This window comes from Pagrus pagrus (assembly GCF_965226575.1).
Source record: "Pagrus pagrus genome assembly, chromosome: 23".
In the NCBI taxonomy this organism is placed as follows: domain Eukaryota; kingdom Metazoa; phylum Chordata; class Actinopteri; order Spariformes; family Sparidae; genus Pagrus; species Pagrus pagrus.
In genome coordinates this window covers 828,360-847,935 of record NC_140205.1, presented here as the reverse complement: position 1 = coordinate 847,935, position 19,576 = coordinate 828,360, and the positions used below count along the sequence as shown (strand labels likewise).

At 49.4% G+C, this 19,576-nt stretch overlaps 1 protein-coding gene across 1 annotated transcript in view; it reads right to left on the bottom strand.

The window, feature by feature from the left end:
• Positions 1–19,576, bottom strand: part of lrp6 (low density lipoprotein receptor-related protein 6) — a 37,754-nt gene that overhangs the window by 8,651 nt on the left and 9,527 nt on the right. Inside the window, exons 3-15 of the mRNA XM_084346242.1 lie at positions 14,143–14,340; positions 13,515–13,711; positions 13,006–13,140; positions 10,627–11,023; positions 9,829–10,000; positions 6,521–6,737; positions 5,272–5,561; positions 4,547–4,773; positions 4,279–4,463; positions 2,509–2,835; positions 1,651–1,853; positions 1,346–1,557; positions 63–253 (exon numbers count right to left, since the gene is read on the bottom strand). Of these exons, the coding sequence (XP_084202368.1) occupies positions 63–253; positions 1,346–1,557; positions 1,651–1,853; positions 2,509–2,835; positions 4,279–4,463; positions 4,547–4,773; positions 5,272–5,561; positions 6,521–6,737; positions 9,829–10,000; positions 10,627–11,023; positions 13,006–13,140; positions 13,515–13,711; positions 14,143–14,340 (2,951 nt within the window). The remainder of the gene's footprint in view (positions 1–62; positions 254–1,345; positions 1,558–1,650; positions 1,854–2,508; positions 2,836–4,278; positions 4,464–4,546; positions 4,774–5,271; positions 5,562–6,520; positions 6,738–9,828; positions 10,001–10,626; positions 11,024–13,005; positions 13,141–13,514; positions 13,712–14,142; positions 14,341–19,576) is intronic.

The window sequence follows — 19,576 nt, the reverse complement described above, 5'->3', positions numbered from 1 at the left end:
CAAAGCCTCCACACTTCCCGACCCGCTGGGCCCTGACGTGCCGCCGTACCCGTCAGACTCACCTGACAGGTCGCTGCTCTCGATGCGCCGCAGGTCCGAGTCGACCCAGAACAGCTTCCCCACCTCGTTATCGATGGCCAGAGCGACGGGTTTCCCCAGACCGCTGAAGAACAGAACCTCTCGCTCCGTCCCGTCCAGCGCCGCCCGCTCGATCTTCGGAGAGCGCTCCAGCAGGTTGGTGAAGTACATGTACCTGCAGACAACGAGGGGAACGACAACAGCAGTGTTTGAGTCCTTCAGTGGCAGCTGCTGTTTTCCTCTCTGAACATCTGCAGACTTCATTTCTCAACCGCACAGTGACCCAGAGATTACTGCGCCAAGGAAAGCCTGCAATTACTGCTCCAAACAAGCGGCTCGGCACCGCCGAGCTGCGACGGGCTTCAAGAGCTTCACCAGGACCAGAATCAACAACGAGAACAAATTACTGAGATTCAAGACCGACGCTGAACAACTCGAGTCCTCCTGAGAAGAGTCAATAAAACCATGAGGAGCATTTCAGAGCTGAAGCTCCTCACGTCTCCTGGAGCGCCTTCAAACCACAGAGACCGAACTGAGGCTGACGGCACAGCAGAGGATTACTCTGCTACCAGATTACTCTGTCACCGGACTACTCTGTCACCGGATTACTCTGTTACCAGATTACTCTGTCACTGGATTACTCTGTTACCGGATTACTCTGTCACCAGATTACTCTGTCACCGGATTACTCTGTTACCGGATTACTCTGTCACCAGATTACTCTGTCACCAGATTACTCTGTTACCAGATTACTCTGTCACCAGATTACTCTGTTACCAGATTACTCTGTTACCGGATTACTCTGTCACCGGATTACTCTGTTACCAGATTACTTTACAGAAGACCGTCAGTCTGCAGGAACATCTCCACCCATCTCTTTATCTCTCCTCCATCTTTTCTTGTATGTACATGAAAAACTAAGAGAAGTCAACTACGTCTCCCAGGATGCATTTCGGTATCAAACGTCCAATCACAGAGCTTCAAACTCTGGTCTATATTATATTTTGTAGAAAACCGTATAAACTTTCAGCAGTTTAAAAACATTTGGGATCAATTCAGCAACCGTGGCTTCTTCTCCATGGCAACAGCAGCTGAGGCTCATGGGTAGTGTAGTCTTTAGACTGACAGAAGATAACATAATTCACACTGACGGTCAGAATGATGAACCTCTCTGTTGTGACAGAAACACGCCGTCACAGCGGCTACAAAGCTCCGTGATGATTCAGCAGCTGTGAATGTGTGGTGATGTCACCGTGATGTCACTGACCCTCTCTCCGGGTTGACCACGATGGCTCGGGGTTTGTCGTGCTCTCCTCGCAGCACCACGCCCACTCTGCTGCCGTCTGTGCGGGTGACGTTGATGACGTTGGTGACCTCGCTGGTCCAGTAGATGAAGCGGCTGTAGATGTCGATGCTCAGGTCGTACAGCTGCAGCCCCTGGCTGGGCCCGCCCAGAGAGCTCGACACCACCGTCATACTCTGACAGGACGACAGAGAGACGCCCGGCTCAGAGACGGCGCCGGGGACACTTCATATTACACTTATCCAACAGGAAACCGCTGCTGTCCTTACCTGGTTTCCGTCCTCCTGAGCGCGGCGGATGACGTTCTGCTTGGAGTCGATCCAGTACAGCTGTTTGTCCAGCGGGTCGTAGTCGATGGCCCGGACGTTCCTCAGGCTGTGGATCGGCAGGATGATGTCGGGACTCTGCTGCTCGTCGATCACCATGCGGTTGATGGCCGTTTTCTGGCTGAACAGCAGGAAGGAGGTCGGAGCTGAGAGGAGAACACAGAGAGGAAGACACGTTTAAAACTGCAGGATATCTAACTTTTATCTTTAACTCCTCATTCTGCAGTTAATCCTGATGTCACAGTGATGTCACAGTGATGTCACAGTGATGTCACACAGACTGGTTCACTAAATCTTCACTTTCACTGTGATATTCAGTCTGACTGAAGGAAGCAACCAAAACAGGAGGAGGCATCATTTTCCCCGGTCACGATCTCCAGGTAACGGACGAACAACGTGAATCACTGGAAACAGAAGCTGCTGATAGAGGAGGCGAAGAGGTGACGAGGGCGGGAGACAGAAACCACAGCCACGATAACTAAAGGTGACTGATCAGCGAATCCACATGTTGATGACCCTCGAAGCTTCGGTCGTCTGGATTTCAGAGTCTGGACATTAAAAACTGAACATTGTTTTTTTGTTTTTTTACCAGTCAAATGTTTTATCAGATAAGGTCCCATGAGGGAACCAGGAGGGGGCGGGGCTTCAGCTGTGTCTGATCAGCAGGATGTGAACAGATGCAGCTGAAGAGAAAGAAAATCCCTCCGTCAGTCTGAAGCTTAAATAAAGTAAAACATAAGGAGAAGCTCCCGCTAACGGCTCATGTTGTGTCTGGTTGAACCGGGTGTGATGGCGTCTCACCGCTGCACGTCTTGTTGTCGTAGTTGAGGGAGAAGTGGGCGGGGCAGCCGCACACGAAGCTGCTGACGGGGACGGCGAGGCACAGGTGGGAGCAGTGACCGTTGGTGGAGGCGCAGGCGTTCCAGCCGCCCTGTCTGGACGAGTGGAAGACCAGGATGTCCATGACGTAGTCCAGGTGGCCCTGGATGACGGTGCGGTTCTGCCCGCTCGTCTTGTTGGCTCGCTCGATGCTGCGCTGGCTCCAGTCGGTCCAGTAGATGTAGTCCTGGTACTGGGTGAGGCCGAAGGGGTGAGGGAGGTCGTCGGCAATCACCTCACGGTCCTGACCTGCAGGAAATAAAGAGAAGAGGAGCGGTGAGACGATGGAGCCGCGTTCGTTCTGTCCGAACGAGCTGAAACGGGTCAAACAGCTGAATCAAGAAAAGATCCAGACGCCTCTCAGCGCTGCTGCATCGTCAGTCATAAATCATCGTGAAACAGTTTTCAAAGATTCCTCAAAACAAAAACCTGCTCACATATTTTACAACAACAAATCTGTCGGCAGAAACGTTTTGTTTCAGCTTCTTGTAGGAAATAAAACATAAAACCTGAAGCTGCAGCTGCAGACACTGATGTTGAACCAACATGAATGTACACGTACAGTAACTTCAGCTGCGTGTAAACCTGCCGGCTACACAACACTCACCTCTGATCCATCACGTCCACATCACGCGACCCTTTCAGGAGAGACCACGTCGACCATCAGCCGTTAACTCAACATAATAACAAAGTGCAGGTGTTACTGACCTCCAGCCTCAGCTGCTGCTGAGCTGTTAAACTCTGCGTGATGTAAAGACTCGATCTGAAACCGTCCGGATGGAGGTCGACTTTGTTTGGAAATGAAAAGGTGTCGTGTGGGTGAAACTCGGCTGGTTAAACTAATGTGGATTAAAACCAGGTGTGAAACTCGACACCACCATCACAGAAGACTTGAGGACATGTTAAAGGGAGTCTGGTGTAGCAGAGGGTTATTTTCTGTCCTCCTCCTCTGAAGCCAAGACCGAGGCCGTTTCCCTGCACACAAAATTGTTGGTGTTGTGCGAGCGGTGTGAGCGTGTGCTGAGCCCGGACTCTAATAACAGTATCGTTTCTGTGAGGAATATTTTGGTCCTGGTTTACGTCCACCGACGTGCTGCGAGGGAACACTTGAGGACAAAACTGAGAGCGGAGCAGCTTTTGTTTCAGCTGCACTTTGAAGTTTCCTCGAGCAGCTAATGTATTTCTGCTGTCATCGGACACCGACGCAGAGCTCGTGCATGTGCACAGAGCGGGAACACACGACCGCAGAGCTCAGAGCGGCTTCATGAAGCAGAGAAGAAGACGAGACACTGAAACCTGACCTGTGAAGAGGAAACGCTAAGTTTTCATCTTAGTTTGAATAAATGTGAGATTTGTTTCGTGTTGCTGACTTTCAGAGTGACGGTTTGTACCGACGGGATGTTTTAATACGACTGAAGCTTTTTATGAATGAATGTTTTATAAATCAGAACAGAGCCTGTAAAAACCTTCAGAAACCTGCCGGTGACAGAAAAAGACTCAGGAAAACTTATTAAATAAAAAACAATATGAGATAAAACGTCTGAATCATTGGACACGTTGTTCCGACTTTGTTTGCAGCTTCTGAACAGAACAGAACAGAACAGAACAGAACAGAACAGAACAGAACCTCAGGTTGAGCCCGTCATGTCTCCAGTTAAACTCTTTGTTCCAGGTTGAAGTTCTGATTCTCACCGAGCATGTTGGACGATTCGATGAGCGTGGTGTCCAGGTCGGTCCAGTACAGCCGGCGCTCCGCGTAGTCGATGGTGAGTCCGTTGGCCCGGCCCACGTCGGCCACCAGCGTGATCCGCCCGGTCCCGTCCATCGCCGCCCGGTCGATCTTCGGCTTCCCGCCCCACTCGGTCCAGTACATGTACCTGAGGAGAGGAACCGGGTCAGCACAAACAGTGTTTCCATTGTCATCTCTGATCTGTGTTTTTAGTTTCCTCCGAGTTCTCACCCTTCAGCAGGATCCAGAGCCAGGGCTCGTGGGCTGTCCAGATCCTTCCAGACCAGGACCTGCCGGTGCTGCCCGTCCAGTTTGGCCACCTCGATGCGGTTGGTGCCGGTGTCGGCCCAGTACAGGTTCTTGCCCAGCCAGTCCACCGCCATCCCCTCGGGGTAGTCAAGACCAAACTCCACCACGTGTTCCAGAGCACTGCCGTTCATGAAGGCCCGGCTGATGGTCTGCAGGAGGAGAACAGAGACCAGGAGAAGGTTAAAGGTCCGGTTCTGAAAGAGATCAGAACCTGCCTGATGACCAGACTGAGCCGAGGCATTAGACTGAGATGTAGGCAGTAATACTGGACTCATGAGCCAATTTCTGGAGTCGATAGTCATTTTTTAACATCAACGATCAACTCGGATCTCTTGGACTGAACAGAACCTCAGTGTCAGTCCGTCTGTCACCAGCTCACAGCAGCTCGTCACTGAGGTGATCAAACGTTTAGGCCAATGAGACAGTTAACATGGAGGTGATGAAGGAAGACATGAGGTGAGAGACAGACAGAAAAACAAGTGAAGAAGAAGGAGAAGAAGTAGGAGGAGGAGGACGAGGAGGAGGAGGAGGAGGAGGAGGAGGGATGGAGAGATAAAGGAGAAGAAGAAGATGGAGAGCTGGTCTCCTGGGAGCCAATCGCTGCTCCCCCCTCAGCCTCCGGCCAATCAGCACAGGCGTGCTCTCACCTTCAGCGTGATGTCGGTCCAGTAGATTCGGTTGTCGGTGACGTCGAAGTCGAGCGCCGAGGCCTCCTTGACGCCGGTGAGCGGAATGGCCACGTTGTTGTTGTTGGTCTCCAGGGAGATGCGGCGGATGTCGGTGTGGCGGGAGAAGAGCAGGAAGGCCTCGGGGACGATGCACGTCCTCATGTCGGCGATGAGCTCGAGGCCGATGGGACATCCGCACTGCACGCCCTGAGGCTTGTAGAGACACAGGTGACTGCAGCCGCCATTGTTCTCTGCACACGGGTTCGTACCTGAGGAGGGCGGGGCCACAGGTGAGTCATGGTCATTATATTTTTCTTAACTTTACACACTTAGTCATTAAATCCACATGACCGATGATTACTGATCAACAATCTCTGTGTTCATACTTAATATACACAGTATTGATCAGTATTATACAATAAATATATTGTGATTTTGTCGCTCAGTGTTTATGAAGAGCTGCAGATTTTCTTTTATATCAAATGTGTTTGTTAGTTTGTCTTGTTGTTTATTTTCATGTGGAAATGGACGGGTCTAATTCCTGAAGAGAGAGAACAGAGAAACTCTCTCTGGCCCTCAGCATCATTATCCCAGAGGCAGCCTGCATCAGCTGAATGAAATATTAATGCTCCATTATTCCCATTTCCCAGTCAGACTGGTGTGTGGAGGCTCTGCTGGGATCATCAGGACTCAGGAGCCGACAACACAGCGAGCCGACAACACAACGAGCCGACAACACAACGAGCCGACAACACAGCGAGCCGACAACACAGCGAGCCGACAACACAACGAGCCGTGAACTACACGAGAACTTTCTCTGTGGACTGAACTTCTATTCATCTAATATTCATCAGCTCAGGTTGCAGAGCAGTGAATTAATCAGATGATAAACAACGACATGATGATCTACAGTGAGACATCGAGAACAGTGTCAGGAACAGAGAATAAACTGTTTCCATGTGTTTATCTTCAGCCTCAGACTGACTTTAAAATGACCTCCATCAACACCTCTGTAACCACAACTAACCATAACTAACCTCAACTAACCACAACCCTTACGATAACTTTAAAATGACCTAACAACTGACTAATATCCCTGAGGACTCTCACGACGACTCTTAACCAGTACTCTCCTCCAGTGCATCATTCATTAGGCTCTCGGGGTGGATGTGTCAGTGCTGGTGTCGGCGTGACGCTGACAGGCGGTGGCGTGACGCTCTTCACTCACCGGACGCCTGGTGAACGTACGTGGCCTTCAGGCCCATCAGGTCGGGCAGCTGGTCGATGATGAACTCTCTCTCGGCGGTGCGTTTGTGGACGCGTTCGATGCTGCGGCGCTGCCAGTCGGTCCAGTAGATGAAGTCGCCCAGCAGAGTGAAACCGAAGATGTGAGGAAGTTTGTCCTCCACCAGCACCCGGCGCCCCGTCCCGTCCATGTTCATCACCTGAGGGACAGAGAGAGGAGGGCGTCACACACTGAGCAAGCTCAGAGGACAGAGACAGACATCACACCGACAGAAACTGTGTTTACTACTTTCATGACGCTACTTGGATTCAAAGAATTAAACTCTTGACAGGAAACAGATTTCAGGTGTGAGGATGTACAAATAAAAACCATCTCTCTGGAGACGCGTCGATGTTCAAGCAGCTGCTTCTTTAAACTTGTAAAACACGTCTGTGTTCGATAAAGATGCAACAAAGCTCAACAAATCCAACGCAAAACAGACAAAACTCAAAAAACGAGCTCTTCAGTCCCGTTTTCACTGGTGAAGAGATTCTTTAGAAACACACTTGAAGCCAAAGGTTGGAGGAACATGTTGTTGCATTAACCTCTTTAAGGCTGAGAGGTTTGGACATGACGTCTGTTAAAACTCTGACTCATCACCAACACGCTGATCAACCAGCTGCTTCACCTGAAAAGATTTTATAATGTAAGAAAAACACACCGACCTTCAGAAAACGCAGCGTCTTTATTTACTTTCTGTCCTCTTTGGATTTAAGCGACGACAGATGTGACTGATGTGTGTGTGTGTGTGTGTGTGTGTGTGTGTGTGTGTGTGTGTGTGTGTGTGTGTGTGTGTGTGTGTGTACGACGATGTGTGTGTTGTTTTTCTGTCACAGCCCTGATCCATAAGTTTACACACATATACTTAAAACTGAGCCTCAGGTTTTGTACCAGTGATGTTTTATTTGTACATATTTAAGCTGACTGTTTGTATTATTTCATATTTGTGTCACACGAATGGAGACGTGATATATTTCTGGCGTCTGTGATGTGAGCATCTGTTAATAAAAACAAAAGAAATACATTTTGACTTCAAACATTAAACATGTGTCGTCGCTCTCTGTTCCCATCATGCCCGGCGAAATGGAGGCTGGTGGAGTTTCTCGCCGTGGATACTGAGCGCGCTCAGAAGAGCTGAGGCGACCTGGCAGCACATCGCAGCGCCGCTAATTAGAAGCAACAGCCCGAGCAAAGAAACAACGGCAGCATATGGCCGCCACATTTCCTCTTCTTCTCTCTCGCACACTTTGACATCTCACTCGTACGACGCAGCAGCGTCTCTAAACCCACAACTGAGCCTGACAGGAGCCGCTCAACAACCTGGAACCGACTTTAAACACACGATAGAAAAACGCAGACGACTGAACGACACTACAAAGACCTGCTGAACAAAGACGCAGCACGTCATCGTGTCCTCCATGTTTGTTTGCCATATTTATTAACCCCTTCAATACCAGAGTGAGCTGCATCTACCTTCATCAGTGTTTTAACTCTTTTAAAGTCCTCAGAGATCATTCAGACAAGACGTGGGTTTACGTGTTCGTGTATTTTACACACTGACGGCAGATTACAGACAGAGAGCTGCGATACAACGTGAACCCAGCAACGTGTTTTATGACGGACTGATCTCTGGTCCACCTGCACGCTCACAGCTGGGTCGTCAGCGCTGGACGGAGATGATCTGATGAAGCTGCTGATGTTCGACTGATCAACCAAAAGAAAACGACTCTGATTTGGAACAAAATCAAGAATAAAAAGTTTTTCTGTGTCCGACTTGAGATTATTTCTAAAAACATGCAGAGAGACTTCAAGTGTCAGCAGAGGAGAAATGTCAGGAATCTACAGAGAAGGAAAAAACAGCGAGGCCTGTAATCTACGCCGTGCTTTAACTCATCAACACAGTGTGGAGCGACGCTATTGGCTGCTTCAGACCAGCCGCTGCATGGCCGGCTGCCATCTTTCAAAACATCCTACACACACACACACGCACACACACACACACACGCACACACACACACACGCTCAGAGAGGTGGTGTATAAATATAAAATGAAGTTTCCATCCTCAGCTCGATGGCCTCAGCCAAAAGGTCTCTGCTGGTTTGGGAGTTGTGACCGCAGTGCGGCGACGGTTTCAGATTCGGGGTCTATTCTAAACAGAGCCGACCGCAGCTGGAGCGCAGGCCGCAATCGGAACCAGATGTGGGATCTCGCCGCAAAAACCGGGTCCTCCAAGAAACCTGAGGGGAGGGATGGAGGGAGGCCAGCGGAGGCCCACTCCCGGCCCCCCCAACAGAACCACCTTTCAGGGGCTTGGAGCGGGGGTTCAGGTGGGGTCACAACAGCCCCAGAGAGGAAAACCAGAAAATTAAAAAAAACACGGTGAGATGGCGTGAGGACAGAAACCACAGAGAGAGAAGTCTCATCAGAGTCGGACTGTCGACACGCTTCACAGGTTTGTGAGCTGAAGTGTCGAACACACGACGTGAAGAAAGTTTAACAAGCTTCTGAACGACACGACAAACTGAACATGATCCACATTCACACCAGAATCAGGCTCAGCTCGCTCCTCCTGCTGCACTGACACTTTACAGAAGTATTTACGGTGCATTATTTCAATTTCAGTTAAAACAATTCAAATATTAACATGAAAAAATAACAGTTTTGGCTTCGTGACATCGACAGTATGTACTGCACTGATATCTACTGAAGCTAGCATGCTAACCAGCTAGCCCCGCCCTCCCCAGTCCAACTGCTCCTGTGCTAGCAGTGTAAACAGCACCAACACTCCCCCGGTGCTCTAAGCTAACAGTCCAGACCGCTAGCTGCATGGCTAACACTGCTAACTAGCTAAAGGCAGCTACAGTTAGCAGCAGTTATTATACTGGTGCATTAAGGACTTCTGAGGGAGTTTAATGAGTAAGAAGGGTGAATTTATTAAGAAACATATTAAAAACAAGAAAAGTTTGTCTCGTTACAATCACGTCTGTACTCAACAGACGAACAGAGGATTGTTTTATCGATCACACTCAGAACCTCCTCTCGTGACCTCGGGCTCAGTGGGCCGCCTCGTCCAGAGCTCAGCGCCACAGCGAGGAGCAGCCGCCACCCAGCAGGAGGGCGACGTTAAAGAGGCCGAGAGCGAGGACACAGTGATCAGCTGTGATCGTCCAGGTGAACGCACACACGCACACACGCACACACACACACACACACACACACACACACACACACACACACAGTGTAAACTGACCTCTATCTTATCGGTCTTGGCGTCCCCCCAGTAGATTTTGCGTTCGTCGTAGTCGAGTGCTAGGCCGTTGGGCCAGCCCAGAGAGGTGTTGACCATCACCACCCGCTCCATCCCGTCCAGGTCGGCCCGCTCGATCTTCGGCACCTCGCCCCAGTCGGTCCAGTACATGTAGCTGACATCAAACAGGAAGTGAACGTGTTAGTGCAACTGGACTTTTACATTTAATTACTATCCATTAAATTAGTGTCCACAATTGCAAAACTGTGATGTAACCGTTTGTTTTTCACATTTTATTAAATCATTTACATTTTTAGTGAATGTTTTTAGTTTTTAATGACTTTTCTCTAATCAGATTATTTATTCATATCTTCCACTGAACTGTCATTTATGTAGTTTTACTTTTTATATAGTCGTTGGTTTTATTTGTTGTGATATATGAGCTTATACGTCGTCTGATATCATTTCAGATGGATTAATTATAGGTTATATTAACTAAATTAACTTCAATATGTATATTCAGATTAAACTTTTCAAACAGCACTAACCTGTTCACTGTCAGTTCAGCTTATCAATTATCTCTCTATTAACTGATCAATCGTTTCGTCTACGAGTCAAAATTATTCTTAAAACAATAAAATAAATTCATACTAATATTGTTAAGGTTAAATCAAACAAGCTGAGGGCGGACGGTGCCGTGCTGCTGAAAGAAGGAGAAGAACCTCCTGTGTGGACCTTGAGTTAAGCTGCTGACAGAAATGATCAATCATCAGAAGAGTTATTGATTGATGGACTGCTCACCCAGCCACAGGGTCCAGTACGATGGCTCTGGGTTCGTCCAGGTCTTCAGAGATCAGGATTTTGCGCATGGTGCCGTTGAGTCGGGTCACCTCGATGCGGTCTGTCCCGGTGTCGGTCCAGTACAGGTTCCGGGCGATCCAGTCGACCGCGATGCCGTCGGGGTGGTTCACCTGAGACGTGACCACAAACTGGGCGTCGCTGCCGTCCAGCAGCGAGCGGCGGATGGCCTTCACGTCGTCGTCCGTCCAGTAGATGTATCCCTCCACCGGGTCGTAGTCGATGGCGATGGCGTGACGGATGTCGTCCACCTGCAGGATGATGTCGGTGAAGTCCGGCATGTCCAGAGAGATGCGCCGCAGGTCTGTCCGCCGAGCCAACAGCAGCATCTGAGTGGCACCTGAGGGGCGACATGGAGGTCAGGGTTCAGTCGGGTTTAAAGGGCCAGGTCACCCAAACTACAACAAACAATACACCAGAGTGACATCCAGCCAGCAGCGACAGTCCAGAAAACAAGCAGAGAGACGCAGAGAGGTTAGAGGCTGAAATCAGGAAATATTCAACAGTTTCTGTCTGAAAACTGACTCAAAACAGTTGCCAATTAAATCTCAACTAATCGATCAACTGTTGCAGTAACTTAGTTACTCTCCACCACTAGTTTTGGACGGTACTTTTAAGTCCCTGAATCCAAATCATCTGTTCTCCCAGTTTAAACTCAGCTGTTGTGTTGTGGCGACGATAACAAAACTTTAACATCCCAGAATGAACACTGAGGTCGTGTTGGTGCGGCGGGTGGAGGAGGGACGTGGCTGCCATCAAACAATAAACTTCAACTCTTCGGGTCAGACTGCGACCACGCTCCACTCAGACTCAGTCCGGTTTAAGAAGCCAAAAAAAAAAAAAAGCCCCTCGGCTGAAAGAGTTAAACCCCGGCAGTGAAAGGGGACATTGTCTGCAGGGGGAGCATGTGATCCCGTCTTTCACAAAGGCCTCCCCGCCTTCACTCCTCCATCGCTCTGCAGGCGAGTTACTGAACCAAAAAATGTAAATAAAAGGAGGCCGAGGGGGGGAGGAGGGAGGAGGAGGGAGGAGGAGGGGACCGTCCGAGGCTGCCATTCAAACAGCCAGCCTGGCTGCTGATGGAGCGGGGTTACCGTGGCAACAGCAGGTCAGCCCAACACCACCTTTAGCGGCTGTGAGCGTTCAGAGACGATGAAGATGAGACGCGGAGGGTTTGATACGAGAACGTCATCAGACTGTCGTTAAATTAGAGAAAAAGCTAATGAGGTTTGGTTTGAATCTGCTGCTTTCTCTTCCTGCAGAAACACAAACACACTAATGAATTCAGTCTGTTGGTTTGGGCTGAATTCTTGTAAACAGTTACACAAGAGGGTTTTTTTTGTGTTTTTCTTTCTGAGAATAATAGATAATCTCCAAACTTCTTCGTCTTTCACTGACGCAGTTCAGGAAATATTTGGATCGGTTTCTGTTTCCACTCGAGAGTCTCTGAAGCCAAACTGAAGATAAAGAGTTTCCTCTGCAGGGTTTTCACTCACGGTCACGTTTTAAAATCCACTTTGGTTGATCAAGATCATTTGTCAGAGCTCACACTAAACTGCAGGTCACTGTGCTCTCCAAGCTTTTCTCTGACATTATCAAACTCTTTAAATCAACAATATTTATGACAAAAGGACAGAGAGCAGCTGGAGGTGATCAGACCAACATCAGCCCGGAGCCGGACCAGCAGCACTCAGCACTTTTACAAACTCGTAAAAAGATTTCTGCGGCTCTGTGAGGTGTAAAACTCAGCAGCACCAGGATCGGACCGACGTACAGGAATCTGTACCTGGTGATTAACACAGGTAGAGAACAACAACTACGATTTGTCTGAAGAAATGTGAAGGCGACTGGACTCGTTTTAGGTTCTTGAATATCTCCTTCTGAAGAAGCTTGTTTAGATGAGCTTCAGCTAACGGCTTCATTTTCTAAACTTCAAGAACATGTTCAAAAATCAAAGAGAACAAACTGATCCTGTGATGTGAGACTGATTCAAGATGAGAGGGACGACCGATACGTGATAACACGGAGTAAATAATCCACAAAAAAGACATTCAGATGTGTCCTGGGTCACACTGAAGGACCTCAACTGACACCCGAAGAAGAAGGAGAGGAACAAGAAGAAGACAACGGCGAAGTAGAAGACCGGAAGAAGACAAAGAAGAGAAAGTAGTAACAGTAGTTTGGTCTCTCTGAACCGGTCAGTGTGAGCAGCTGTTTGAGATCACACTGTCTGTTTCAACTGATCCAACCACTGAACCAGTAACCGCAGCATCACCAGACTCCCTTAACAAATGTGTCAGTTTAGTGAGTGTGCGTCCTCACCGTCTCTGCAGGTCTTCCCGTCCTCCAGCAGCTGGACTCCGGTGGGACAGGCACACTGATAGAAGGGCTTCAGCGGGGAGAGGAGACAGAGGTGGGAACATCCTCCGTTCTTCACAGAGCACGGGCTGCCGACGACTGTCAGCACAGAGGACACACTCACATCAGCTGCAGGGTCAACACACGCTCCGCTTCACATCTCGTTATTACATCTGAGCTCTGATAAAACCTCATCTGAGCACTGAGGACGATAACTTCTGACTATAACAAATCATTTAATCACACAGTGTCTAAAGTATTATCCAAGGTCATTAACATTAGTTAGTGATTCATTTTCTTTCCATCATCGTATATCCTTTATTATTTTAATAACACTAACTAAGCAAACGTTCATCTTACAATGAACCTTGAAATCTTTTAACAAAGACCTTTATTTCCTTCTTCTGACTGTTCCAGTCAAACACTCCAGTGACCTGTTGGCCTCCGCTGACTAAACGTGAACCAGAACTTACGGGTGTTTTGCCTCTTGGCGCTGAAGACGTGGATGTCCATCGGTGAGAAGATGTCCGAGTGGACGATGCGTTGTTCAGTTCCCGTCTGCTTCCTGCACGAGTGGATGGAGTGGGTGTTCCAGTCGGTCCAGAACAGGGTGTCCTCGTACAGGGTGAGGGCGAACGGGTGAGGCAGCTCTCCTTTAACCACCACCTCCCTGAAACACACGGCAGCCACCGTCAAGCTTTGGATTACACTCATGACAGCTTGTTACTACATCCTGATGTTACCATTTTGATTTAAGCTAGGTGTCTTTAAAATGACAGATTTTCAAATGGAGTTCTGTATGGCTGGTCTAAGATAGAAGCCTGCTCGGTTTAGCTCCTGAAACTCTGGAAGGAGAACAAGTACATCACCAAACTTCATTCAAAATTAGATCATTTTAAGATTTGTTTGGTTGTCAGCAGAAGTAAAACAGTTTATAGTAGTAGTAGTCTAGTACTGCTCATTTAAATCTATTACTTTAAACATTTAGATTACATATTGACATCATCAAGTTTAAACTTCCACTGAGGCGTCAGGACAACATGTATACAGACACTAGAGGAAGTCCCTCTCCTGGTCATGACTGTGGTTCTGGTTCTGTACCTGGAGGATCCGTCCAGGTTGCAGCGGTGGATGAAGTTGTGTTTGGCGTCGGCCCAGTACAGTTTCTGTTGGCTGTAGTCCAGCGTCAGCCCGTTGGGCCAGTAGATCTCTCGGTCGATGATCATGGAGCGATTCGTCCCGTCCATCCCAGCACGCTCGATCTTTGGGATCTCGCCCCAGTCCGTCCAGTACATGTACCTGAGGGACACACACACACACCATCATCAGTACATGTACCTGAGAGACACACACACACACCATCATCAGTACATGTACCTGAGGGACACACACACACACCATCATCAGTACATGTACCTGAGGGACACACACACACACACACCATCATCAGTACATGTACCTGAGAGACACACACACACACCATCATCAGTACATGTACCTGAGAGACACACACACACACACACCATCATCAGTACATGTACCTGAGAGACACACACACACACACACCATCATCAGTACATGTACCTGAGAGACACACACACACCATCATCAGTACATGTACCTGAGGGACACACACACACACCATCATCAGTACATGTACCTGAGGGACACACACACACACCATCATCAGTACATGTACCTGAGGGACACACACACACACACACCATCATCAGTACATGTACCTGAGAGACACACACACACACACACCATCATCAGTACATGTACCTCAGAGAGACACACACACACACACGCACACACACACCTCAGACAGGTGAGAGCCCAGTGATTGATCAGAGGCGACAGACGTCTGATCAGCTGATCGACACATTTACTCACCAACTATTCTGACAAACATTTCCTGATTTGAAGTCGTTCATGAATCACCTGCCGTCTTTAATCCGAACAGAACGGACCTCTGGTTCTGGACTGACACCGTGTGAGCAGGTCACTTATCATTGGACACTAATCAATCACCAGTCACTCTGAATGATGAACAGATCAGTGGATGAAGACATCTTTGTATGCAGCCTACGTGTTGTTGTGCAGCGGTCGTCTTCATGGTGCGTGAACCGGAGTCATAAACCCGTCAAGCTGTTTCTCTGTAAACTGTTTCTCTGCAGTCAGGATCTGAGGGGGCTGTGAGCCCACTCTGCTCTGTTTGCATTAACTACCATCACAGCTGGACGGCCCTCTCCTCCCCCACCATCACTCCCCCCCTCCCCTCTCCTCCCCCACCATCACTCTCCTCCCTCCCCTCTCCTCCCCCACCATCACTCCCTCCCTCCCTCCCCTCTCCTCCCCCACCATCACTCCCCTCCCTCCCCCACCATCACTCCCCCCCTCCCCTCTCCTCCCCCACCATCACTCCCCCCCTCCCCTCTCCTCCCCCACCATCACTCTCCTCCCTCCCCTCTCCTCCCCCACCATCACTCCCCTCCCTCCCCTCTCCTCCCCCACCATCACTCCCCTCCCTCCCCCACCATCACTCCCCTCCCTCCCCCACCATCACTCCCCCCCTCCCCTCTCCTCCCCCACCATCACTCCCCTCCCTCCCCTCTCCTCCCCCACCATCACTCCCCTCCCTCCCCCACCATCACTCCCTCCCTCCCCTCTCCTCCCCCACCATCACTCCCTCCCTCCCCTCTCCTCCCCCACCATCACTCTCCTCCCTCCCCTCTCCTCCCCCACCATCACTCTCCTCCCTCCCCTCTCCTCCCCCACCATCACTCTCCTCCCTCCCCATCACTCTCCTCCCTCCCCTCTCCTCCCCTCTCCTCCCCCACCATCACTCCCCTCCCTCCCCTCTCCTCCCCCACCATCACTCCCCTCCCTCCCCTCTCCTCCCCCACCATCACTCCCCTCCCTCCCCCACCATCACTCCCTCCCTCCCCTCTCCTCCCCCACCATCACTCCCTCCCTCCCCTCTCCTCCCCCACCATCACTCCCTCCCTCCCCTCTCCTCCCCCACCATCACTCTCCTCCCTCCCCTCTCCTCCCCCACCATCACTCCCCTCCCTCCCCTCTCCTCCCCCACCATCACTCCCCTCCCTCCCCTCTCCTCCCCCACCATCACTCCCCTCCCTCCCCTCTCCTCCCCCACCATCACTCTCCTCCCTCCCCTCTCCTCCCCTCTCCTCCCCCACCATCACTCCCCTCCCTCCCCTCTCCTCCCCCACCATCACTCCCTCCCTCCCCTCTCCTCCCCTCTCCTCCCCCACCATCACTCCCCTCCCCCCCCACCATCACTCTCCTCCCTCCCCGACACATCAGGTCTCCACAGGAGGTGACGGAGAGTAAACTCCAGCACTGAGTGGAACCAGAGGACTGAACCCTGGTCCAGGTGAAGACGACAGGTAAAACACACTCATGTGGGCTGATACTGGAGGTTACTGTGGTCCAGAGTCCGGTACAGCCCGAGTGACAACTCAAGTATCAAATACTGCAGCTCCTCCTCTAAGGCCCTAAAGTGAGTCAGGCCTTGTGTTAAAATGTCCAACTTTAAAGCAGAAGTTCACCGCCTGGAGCAAACACAGTTCTGGTCTGTAAACCCACTGGATCCCTTCATATAACACAGGTTTAAATTACAATAAGGCTTTTAATGCAAATATCAGACAAATAACGTCTTTCTGTGCGGTTAACTGGACCACGGGAAACGCCTCCGGTACTGCCTGTGATGCAGGTACTGGTATCAGCAAGTAGGTGAGTCTATGCACCGATCCGACACCACGTCAGACGGGACCCTGCTACGTCCCAGTTAGCTCTGCTAGCTCTGCTCAATGTTAAACACAGGAAGTCAATTCTTCTTTGCTGTTTTAAAAGCCAACACAGGAAGTTGTGCTGTGCTGCCCCCGACAACTAGACACCGCCAAGATGGTGCGGGTCGGTACCGCCCACTGTGAGCTTCACTCCGGCTCTTCAGAAACCTGTGGGTGACGTCAACGCCCAACTCCAGACAACAGAGTCAATTATCAGCCAAAACATAGTAAATACTTGTAGTTTTCAGCTTCTTGAAGTGAATATTTGCTGCTTTTCTCTGTTTAAAAATCTGTAGAAATCTGATCATGTCCGATCAGGCTGATCAGTGATCAAACCACTAACAGATTAATCAGGGAAATAATCAGTAAAATACCCACAATGAAATAATCACTAGTTGCAGATCCGGTTCAGTCATAAATGTATATGAGACGTCTTCAAATGTTCAGTCACTGTGATAACGAACAGAAAACTGGCCAATCGTTGGAGTTATTGACTTGAAAAATGTTGATTAATGTTGTCAATCAACCGATTGATGAACTGGTCTCAGTTCTTGAAGTGAGTGAAGATCAGAGGTCCACAGTAAAGACTAGGACATGTCCTGTGTGAGCAGAGGACGTGACGGAGACAACAAAAAATGTTCACGTTGACTGTGCTGATGAACAGAGGACGGTCTGAGAGGACACAGACAGACAGACACTGGATTTGTGGACATAAACTTGCTAAAACTGTCCATCAGACTAAGACGCTCATTGTCTCCGACTGGTAGCTGGTGGGAAAAAGACGGCAGAGGTCGGCAGTAAGTCAGAGGCAGGAAGCAGTGAACAGGCTGGGACAAAAGCCTGAGCCGGAGAGGGGGGTTGGAGCTGCTGCCGTCCAAAATGAGCCCTTTAATGAGTCCAATTACACGGCTTTTAAAATCTGTCTGATGTCATGACGAAGCCTCTCCATCTCACAGTCTGTCCGCTGACCGGTTGTGTAACTGTGTTCAGACTTCTGACCGTTCATCACACACAAGAGCAGAAAAACGTCTGCAGGAAACAACTGAAGATTCAAACACAACATTCAACTGAACATCTTCATTTCAGAGCAAAAGTGTCCAAAATCCAACACGTGAACATCCGCAGGTTCTCTTGGACTTTGATCGGGTCACATGATCTTCAGGACAGCAGGATATCTGAAGACGTCACTTTTGACTCTTAACTGCGATGGAAACTTTCACTTCTATTTAACGTTGTGGGGCCATCTGTCACGTTACAGTTAATGAGCACCTTATTATTCAGGACACTGGTTCCAGCCTGGAGGTCTCGACCCGGCAGGAGCTCTCCAACAGTAAACTGGACTTTTTCTCATGAAATATCAAAAACTTTGACTTGTTGTCGTCGCCGGTCAGAAAACATTCAAGCAACAGAATAAAACGTACATGCTTACAAAGATGCAGCGTGATAACAGAGGAATTATAACAAAAGGCACCACAGATGTATTTCATGTTAACCGGTGTATAAAATCCAACCAACGACCCGGCTGCTGGTTAACTGATGAGAGAGTCTGGACCGTTTGATGAAGCGGATCATAAACAAGTCCGGCTCTTGTTTTCTATCTGCATCATCACAGCGTGGCGGCTCTGAACTTTACAGTTTGTGGGCAAAGCATCTGTTTCTCCATCACATCTGCCGGCCTGGTTCTGCTCCCTTTGACTCGACGCGGCAGGACTTTGTATTTCCACCACAGCTGGTCCACCTGCTGGAAGGTGAGTCTTCAGTGACGCTCTTGTCCTGATGCCCGCAGGACTCTAAGAATCACCGCTAACAATGTGGCTCCGCTAATTCAGCTACAAACACTTTAATGTCCCATAACGTCTTCACAATGAAAGCGAAAGTAACTGAACATGACCCAGCTGACAGTGAACACATGAAACAGTGAACACATGAAACAGTGAAGCTCAGCAGATGTTTGAAACAAACAGGACGAGAGAAACTAAAGAGCTCCAGTCAGAAGCTGCAGACGCGCTGAGAGCTGACGTTAAAACCTCTTATCTCAGGTTTCCTGCACAGACGTGAGCTCAGTGCTGATGTGAGGAGGAGACGCCGCTCGGACACAGATCAGTTCATGGCGTCCTTTCCGGACTAGTGGTGTTGCAATATTCACAATAACAGCATGAATCATTGAAACATTAATACTGTGTGAATAATAATAATAATATTCTCCACCAAGTGTAATTTATTTGCCAACAGAAGACAAACACAGTAAGAAAGGTTAAAGTCAGATTTGATTTCTTGTATCAGGATAATATCAGTGAGCTCTTTCTCTCCGTGAGGCTGAAGTCTGACGTGAAGGTGATGTTTGTGAGCGTGCTCGTGCTCGTGCACGTGCGTACGTGTCAGCTGGTCATCACAGATTCCTCTTATTTAAATGATAGTTCAGTGATGATGTTACAAATCGAACAGGCTCTGCAGGACCTGACAGCAGGTTATATTCAGTTAACGGGGAGCTAACTGTCAAACACGTCGGCTGTGTGCGCAAAAAAAGGAAAGCGCAGAAGTACAAAGTGCTCAGTATCCTGTCATCGTCCGACTTCATGTTTCCAAATGTAAAAGTGACCCACTAACAGAGCTGCTGGGCCTCTCCACGTAATCCCATTCAGCCCGAGACAAAAGCTTTAACTGATATCCTGCCCGGCAGCCAAACACAGCAGCAGCCTTTAAACAGCAGCTGGTTGGGT